At 42.2% G+C, this 9,031-nt stretch overlaps 1 protein-coding gene across 1 annotated transcript; it reads left to right on the forward strand.

Moving 5' to 3' along the window:
• The first annotated feature begins 993 nt into the window (after positions 1-993).
• Positions 994-5,712, forward strand: bambia (BMP and activin membrane-bound inhibitor (Xenopus laevis) homolog a). The gene is made up of 3 exons (XM_023262648.3): positions 994-1,512; positions 3,392-3,679; positions 4,586-5,712. Exons 1-3 carry the CDS (start codon positions 1,437-1,439, stop codon positions 4,999-5,001), a joined length of 780 nt encoding a protein of 259 aa, XP_023118416.1. The 5' UTR covers positions 994-1,436; the 3' UTR covers positions 5,002-5,712.
• Positions 5,713-9,031: the final 3,319 nt, after the last annotated feature.

The following is a 9,031-nucleotide window of genomic DNA, read 5'->3' on the forward strand; positions in this document are numbered from 1 at the left end:
TCCTATGTCTGCTTCAGTGCTATCAGGAGGCACTTTGAGTGAGATCTGGTACTAGTAGTCAACCTGCTGGGCCGTCTGCTGCCCAGACCAACGGTATCCCATAATGACATATGGAATATGGTATTATGGAAATAAAGGAGCATGAATGAACAGACGGGGCTCGTCAAGCCAGAAAGCGACAAGCAGCGTAATAATGGAATCCATGTAAATTGAACTAAAAAATAAAAGCTTCATGCTGGTCACGGCAAGGAAAATGTTCAATGCATGATTAAAGTGTACTGAAGAATAAAAACCCGTGTCAATATTAATAATAATATTTCCAGAAATGTTCAAGGATAACGCTGCATGGATTTTGCTTTTTCTGAATCAACTTTAGTGGCCAACTTTGTGCACATACAAGGAATTTGACTAAATTTCTCTTTCAACACAAACACGTTCATTTAAATAGGGCCAACAGATTGAAGAAAGGAAAGTGTGTAGCTGCATATACAGCTATAGATTTGTGTAAAACAGCATATTTAAAGTGAAAAGGGTGAAGAAAAACACATGGTTGCAAGTGCACAGTGAGTAAAGCTGAATTTTCCAAACTCAGTAAAAGTGGCAATAAATACATACAAAAACACATTTTAATATATTTTGTGGTGAGGTAGGTTTTTAATTATAACGATACCATCAGTAAATTAATCAGCCATTGAGTCACAGAGCTGACTTATATTCAGTATTTTGCTGTCATAGGTTTGACATGATATTTTAATTGTTGTTGTATTCCACTTTAAAGTGTTTTAAAATTCCTTTCTTGTGCATTTTTTGGATTTATGTCAAGCCCAAATGCATTAGTGTGTGTCAATGAACTTGCCGTGTTTTACTTTTAAATGACTGACCGGATGCTGCGTGGTGATATTCCCTATGTGACGTCTCTGTCAGCGGTCCGACCAATCAGCGCTGAGGAGGCGGAGCTCCGTCCCAGCAGCTATTTCTCCTGCTCAGTCCACCGCTCGGAGTCTGTGTTCAGTCCGAGCTCCTGGAGACTCATCCGTCTTTTTCTACCGTTTCTCTGTCCAGGAATACTAAAGTGATGCTTCACCGTGACCGGCGGCATACAGCGGCAGAAGAGGACCGGCGGTGACAACTTTATATCCCATTTCACTCTTTTTTTAAAGGAGTATTTCCCTCTTTTCTTCGCTCTACTTGAAGACGCTGTGTTTTTGCGTCCTCCAATAATGTCGGACCTCTTTTAAAACTTTTCTGTCTCTATGCGGCAGAGGAGACATTTTGGGGAGTTTTTTCGGTCCGGGGTTGTGAGTTGTCGTGTTTCAGTGCAGGAATGCCTCATTTTTCGCCGTAGCTCCATGTAAATCTATTCTGTGCCCGGCGGACTGACCGTGCTGCTGCTACTGGAAATACGAGGACTTTTCTTGCGCAGTAATTCGGTGTAAATGGATCGACAGTCCAGTTTCATTTCCATTTGGCTACAACTGGAGCTCTGTGCCATGGCCGTTCTTCTGACTAAAGGTACGGGTAGACTTTGCTCTGAGGACAGGGGCATGTTTGTTAGCTTCTTCAAATCAGCCCAGAGACTATTTGAGAAAGATAAAAGCAGATAAACCTCCCTCTGACTTGGTGTTTTGGCGCAGTACAAGTTAGCATCAAACCATCTCAGTTAGCAACACAATAATGAATAAATAAAGGAATAAACTACTCTGGAGAGCTGCGATAAAGCTGTTTTTCTGTTTAAGATAAACTCATAAAGTAATTTCCTTAAAACGCTTCATTCCAAAATATGTTTCTCACATTTGCCCTTTTAATAAAAACTTTCTATAATTGCAGGAGAAACAACAACAAAAAAAGACTTCAGCTACATTTATTTACTTTTTTCCCAAACTGTTTACCTCAACTAGCTATTTTTTTCCAGTTAAAAGTCCAACTTTAATAAGATCCAAACTGTTTGAGTCATTGTGATTGATTCTCCTAAATTGTAGCTGGCATGTTTCACTTGGATAACTCGTGTTTAACTCCGTTTTGAAGCTGCCATTCATACAAGACTGAGCAGAGCTAAACAGCCTGAGTGCTCAGCCCGTTTCTCTCCCCCTTTTCAGCCCACAAAGGGGCCTCTCCTTTCTAATGAAATATTCTCCAAATGACCTGCCTGGGCCCTGCTGCTCCAATCATTCACAGGGAAAACATTGATCTGATGAATGTGCTCCTGCACTGCAAGTTGGTGAATTCACAGGGCCACTGCCACAGAAAGTTTCTGAAATAATACAGCTTTAGCGGCTGTATTTTTTTTTAACTGTCTTTGAACCGAGGGCACGGAAGCATAAGGGAAGACTTTTGGTTTTACTCACATTGCCTCATTTGTGGATTTATGTCTGATAATTTTCCGTAGTTTGATGCAGAATAGTCCCTAGCCCAATGCAGAATATAACAACTGTACAAAATGTTTTTGTTGGATCAATAACATTCACATTTATGGTCCTGTAAAGATGTTATGGTGACACCAGAGGGCAGGGAGACAGTAAAGTTTATAAATATAAGCTCTCCAGAGTTATGCTTTTTGTTTTGTTTGGGCAGATCCTTAACCCAGATTTATGTTTTGAAAAAGAGGCCGTGGATAAAGTAATGAGTGGGCCCGAGTAAAAGCAGGCTGTCTTAATGATAAGGTTGCTGGAAGCTCTTTAGATGGGACCTCAGAGCACCCTGCCACCCCCTCCCACCACACCCCTACCCCCAGGCAGTCCTGACCACAAGTAAAGCTTTGCGTGCAAACTGGGGGGGGAAGGAGATTCTGCACCACTCTCCGGCCCCCCCTCCTCTTTACAAGTTTCCATTTGGGTTGAAAGAAACTGACTTTGGCAAACAAACCACTAATTATAAGTTACATGATTCCTGTTTTATAATACAGACAAAAAGGTCCATTTACATGAGAAGCTCTTAAAGAAGGTGTGATTGGTGAATAGATGCAAAAATGAAATATCCCGTGTAGGCTTTAAAGTTACCTGGCTGTTTATTGTAGGGCTTAGCAGATACTTTGGAGGACAAGGATTTAAAGTAACAGGCTGGAAACCAAACAGGCTGCAAGTGCAGAAAAAATTCATGTTAGTATTAGTATTGTTGTTGGATATTCATTCATACAAACGGACTTAAACCAAAATGACACCAGTTTACATAGAGCAGGGTGAGAATATACTGTTAAACAAAATTAGAATTGTTGAAGAACAAAGTTATATAAACATTTTTGATGCTGTTGACCCAGTGAAACAATACAAGGATCTTAGGGTACCTCACTGTTGAACGAGAGGCAAAATATCTGCAATTATTATAGATTTGTCTAGAAAGAAAAGAAAACAGCTGTCAAGTCGTCCTAAACATTTTATTATTTTCCTTTTTTCAGGAGAGATACGGTGTTACTGTGACGCGCCGCACTGTGTGGCCACCGGATACATGTGCAAATCAGAACTGGACGCATGCTTTACTAAGGTCCTGGACCCGCTCAACGCAAACTCCCCCCTCACCCACGGGTGTTTAGACCCTATTGCCAACGCTGCAGATATCTGCAGCAGCAGCATCCAGAGGGCTGCAGACGCCCTCACAGGGGCCACTGGAGTGCTGGAGTGCTGCCACGACGACATGTGCAACTACAGAGGCCTGCACGACCTGGCACACACCAGGGACTCAACAGGTAAAGAAAAAGCCATGCAGAGCTGAATCACTGGCTATTAGGATGTTTGTTTTTTACTGAAATTGAAATATGAAATTCTCTCTAACTGGTTCTAAATGATTGGACTCTCTGAGGAAATTTTACGATTCCTCCTCAGCAGATATTCTTATATATTTTCCTCTTTCCAGTTCCAGAAGCAATACATTGAGCTGTAGGGTTCTTCAAACACTTACTGTTTATGGACATGTAGGCCACCCTTGCCCCCTCCTACCTTTTTTTTTTCTATTTTCCAGCTTAAGAGAATTTCAATTTGACTTTTAATGGGCTCCAGCTCTGCGCCTGGGAAGGCAGGGAGCAGCCAGTTTACCTTTAAGCACTTGGAAAGAGATCAGATATATTCTTTTTTTATTATGTGTGCACCATGTAATTTTCCCACTGAGTAGGAATGTGCCTCATAGTATGAATATTTCCAAGTCTACATGTTGGGCAGAAATACTAGCTTGTAGAGTTATGAAAAGGTGCATAGAGAGACAGAGAGGAAGGGCAACTCTCCTGAGGGATTTTCTGTTGTGACCCTGAGCAGAGTAGACTATAGTTTATTAGCTCAAATTAATTTCTGGCTCTGAGTCGGGACAAGGTGACTCATTTGTTTTTGCCCCTGCTGGCCTTTCTCACTTCCTCACTCTCGACTGTCTGTCTGTCTGTCTGTCTGTCTGTCTTATTTTCTCTCTCCGTGGTTACTTTACTGGCATGACTGCTGAGCAGAGCAGCTCCTTCTCATTAAGCTACAAACAACATTTCATATTCAGAATTTTTTGGTTTAAAACCAGGCACGCTGGTACGTAAATCTGTATAGAGCAGCATGGAGCAGTGGAAACCGTGTGAGTATGCAGTAAACCAGATGTTTTTCTGTATGTCTGTGTGCAGATAGCCGGTACCAGCCGGACAGCAACAACAGGAACCTGGTGACCCGGGTTCAGGAGCTGGCCTCAGCCAAGGAGGTGTGGTTCCGGGCAGCTGTGATCGCGGTGCCCATCGCTGGCGGCCTCATCCTAGTGCTGCTCATCATGCTGGCCTTACGAATGCTGCGTAGCGAGAACAAGCGGCTACAGGACCAGCGGCAACAGATGTTGTCGCGGCTCCACTACAGCTTTCATGGCCATCACACCAAGAAGGGCCATGTGGCCAAGCTGGACCTGGAGTGCATGGTGCCTGTGACAGGCCACGAGAACTGCTGTCTGACCTGTGACAAGATGAGACAGGCCGACCTCGGCAACGACAAGATCCTATCTCTGGTGCACTGGGGGATGTACAGTGGCCACGGCAAGCTGGAGTTTGTATGACTTCCTGCTGGGGACTATGTGGCTGTCACCTTCCCACAAGCAGCCAGGACTGCCTCTCAATCGTTGGCTTTAGCTTTTCTACTTTATAAAGACATTCCCATGTTTTCCTCCACTGGACTGTTGGGTTTGTGTTTTCAGTTTTTTTCAACCAGTGGCGGAAAAATACGAGACTGATCTCATGCCGTGTGGTTTTTGCTAGAGGAGCACTTTACTTGAAAATGAAAGGCAAAGCAACGAGGAGCTGTATTTAAACTTGAGAGGGCAGGACTGATGTGGAGTAAGAGCTCTGTCACTGCTCCTGAGGATCCTGGACTTTTTTACACTGAGCGCTGAAGGATTCCAAATCTGTCTTATTTGCACATTTGTAAAAAACAAACAAACAAAAAAAAAACAGAAAAGAAAAAGAAACAAAAAAGTTGTTGCTTAAAAACGAATTCTACACTGACACCAGGGTACAAAAAGGACTTCTTTGAGGAGTAAAAAATTCAGTGTTTGACTGTAGGTGTGCACACTCCTCTGTGTACGTTTCATGATTCAAGCTTATTGTAAAGATTCTAAATATATATATATATATATATATTTTTGTCTGATAAAACTGACCAGCGTGTGTCTTATTCTGGATGAATGTCCAACATCTCTCTCTGTGATCAGACTATAAGCTTGATTGTGAGTGTGAAAGAAAAACTTCCATTAAAAGTGACTTTTTATTTATTTGACGGTTCTCTCTTGTGTTTTTACAGTATAGTTTACCTGACTTGGAGACACGAGTTCTGTTAGCTTTACACACACACACACTGTTGTGGCTGTTGGGAGTTTTTTTGCCATGCAAAGTGTCAGATCCTGTTCAAATCAGGGATACAGATGTGTGAGGGAGAGAGAGAAGCATTTTCACACACAGGTGTGTATGTAGTGGACCTGATAGTAAGGTCTTGTTTTACTGTCGAGCTGCTACATTTGTCTTAGTTGTTCTTGAACCCTCCCCAGAAATCAGGTTATCTCTTTCTCTACTAGCCACACCTATTAGTGCAAGTGATAAAGCTATTTCTTTAATACTCACTGTAATACCAGTAAGCTGCTCACCTATTCTGCCTGTCTGTGCTCAGCAGGGTGTCGGTGATGGATTTCAATACTGTTACGCTGTTAAATCAGTGGCTTGGGTAATACTTTCTGATGTGCTGCATCACTGGTGAGAGCATTCTACCAGTAAGAACTGTATTTACCTAAAGCCTCAATCCTACAAATGCTGTCCTGCTGCTGGAAATACTCACCAGAGAAACAAATGTGTATTCATCTGCAGCTGAAAACAGTTCTAAGCAAATCCATATTTTTCTCCCGTGTGAGTCTAAAATAAAAACTACAGTGGCCAGATGTTTAAATAAACTACAGAACATTGTTAAATAATTAAAGTTTGTGAGGTGGCTTTGAAGTTCTACATCTTTAATAGGAGCTAATAGAATTACAGTGAAGTCCCACAGACAGGGTAGGGAAGTCAGAAAAAAAAAGCGCATTAAGTTGTAGAGTTGTAGGATTTTTTTACATTAATACAAGTAAAATAACAGTAACCTTAGTCAGCCATAACAAAGTGTTGCATATGTCTTTAAGGTGTCTGTCTTTTCTACACCCTCTTACAATGAAGGTGCATAAAGTTAATTTTGTGATGCTTAAATATTTAAAATGTTGTGTTTGAAAACTTCAGCAGCAACATGTCTTGGTTGTAGAGGGACTGTGTGTTTTTTCTTTTTTTTGTAAGAAAGTAGTTCCAGCTGAAACTGTTGCTAGTGTGTTTGCTGAAATATCAACTGAACGAGAAATAAAAAGGGATGTTTTTTTCAACAGTAGTGGAAAACATTTTGAGACCAGTTGTTTAAGTAAAAGCACCGGGACAACAATGTAAAAAGTAACTTAACTAGAGCTGTCAGATAGATGCAGTATAGGAAAAAAACACTATATTTCACTCTGAAAGATAGAGAGGCAGAAGCAATAGGTAACAACATTTAAAAAAAAAAAAGTTTTAGAATTGTACTCAGTAGTTCTTCAGTTTTATATTTACTTTGCTTTGCTGCTCTTTAAGGATAAACTGTTGCTGGGACTAGAATGTCACATGTGGTGCAGCTCCACTAATTACTCGAGTGAAGTATTTGAACCATTAGGGGACTTAAAAATATCAACGCAAGCAGAAACCAGTAGAACGGTAAAAGCTTGTTTCTGACAGTTTGTTTGGAATCTGAGGTCAGGTTTCTGTCGCGTTGGTGAGTATTTACATTTCAAGAAGTCCAACCGTGGCAGCGATCACAACAGTCGGTGTGTTATGTACAGCACACAAAGCATGATGTGGAGACCCTCAGGTTGAAAAGTTCACACCTTTTTGGGCTCCCCAGTAACTATGGCAACCGCAAGTATTTGAAAGTGGAAGTCGGCTTCGATGAAGAGTGTCTGTGCTGAGCGCTGACCCTTGTTTCTTTCCATTAGGAGGACAGGAAAACACTATTAGCAGCTAACCACTTAACAGCAGCTTGCATTAGGAGGCTCAGCCCACGCTCAGGGCCTCCCCCAGGACTATTACCCTTGTAATAATAACAATGTCCTCTGCCTGGCTGCCTAATGTGACTGCTGTTTTCTTTAGCCTGATTCCACTTTGCTGGTTCACCCATGGGTGTCAGGTGGCTGCCGGAAGGTGAGGAAATCACCAGAGGTAAGCCTAAGATACGTTCTCTTCATTTAGGGAGCAATGTATAAGCAAGGAGACTCTTCTTTGGTTCTGCATCTGTCTGCTTTGTGCATTAATTACATGCACGCACCACCTGGACAGCGACACACACATACACACACACACACACACACACACACCACCAGCAGCCACGGCTTGGCCTCCACAATGCCAGCAACGACAGCAGCAGCAGCAGCGCGGTCATTAGCATCAGCCATTTTGTGCAGCACCAGGCGGTCAAGCTGTTTGTATTCACATGCAAATTTAATGAGGTGGCCGAGCAGCCTCCATCAAAAGAGCTCCAATTTGTTTTGAAGCGACTTCAAGCTGCCAGCACCACCACCAGTTTGTCAGTGGATTTCTATTGTTGATCTCCTTTCTTTGTAACGTCACCACCACCTCCCGTACATCGTCCATGTTCAGGTGGGCCGCATTCCTGCAGCACCGTTAACAACATGCCGCCATTTAAACCTGTGAGCTGCTGCTGCTGTGTTTCTCCCCACGCTACGCTCACACTGATGCAGTAATAGTCCAGAAAAGCCTTGTTCCCACTGTGACGGCAGCAGCATGTGGAACAATATATGAAGTGTAAACACACATGGAACCTGTTAACACCTGAGCACAGTAGTGGATGCACACCTCCCAGGGTAGGAACAGGCCCTTCTTTTTTTTGAAACTCTAGCATGTTTTTCTTGGTTTTCTTCCCTCCATGTCCTCACATTCACCATGTTCCACCAGCTCGTCTGCGCCACTGCTGGAATACATACACTTTGATTGCAGTGCAGAAATGATGAGTTGCTTAATCGCTCAGTCAGTGAAATCTATTCAGCAGCAGTTCTAACAAAGAACAGTTGCCAGCTGCAGCCGGAGGCATTACACTTTCAGGTTGTCTGTTCATCTGAGCATCTGTCACATTCTAGTGAGCATGATATCTGTCAAACATCTTAAGGATATTTCTTCAAATTTGATACAAAAACTGACTTGGACTCAACAACGAGTTGATTAGATTTTGGTTGTTAAAGGTCACTGTGACCTCAACAAATACATTTTCGTCCATGACTCACGAATTTCTTTGCTAAATTATGACTAAAATTTCATACACGTCTACCAGGATGGAATGATAAAGTGATGACATTTTATATCCCAAAGGTCAAAGGTCAGTTTTACTGTGATTGGTCATCGTTCAGTGCCGTCTCAGAAACCAGAGAGATAATGAAAACATTTCACATTTGGTTGCATTCATAGACTGTATATAAAGGTGAACAAACCATCCTTGACATCACGTACACTACCGTTCAAAAGTTTGGGGTCATTTAGAAATGT

This window comes from Amphiprion ocellaris, chromosome 22 (genome assembly GCF_022539595.1).
Source record: "Amphiprion ocellaris isolate individual 3 ecotype Okinawa chromosome 22, ASM2253959v1, whole genome shotgun sequence".
In the NCBI taxonomy this organism is placed as follows: Eukaryota; Metazoa; Chordata; class Actinopteri; family Pomacentridae; genus Amphiprion; species Amphiprion ocellaris.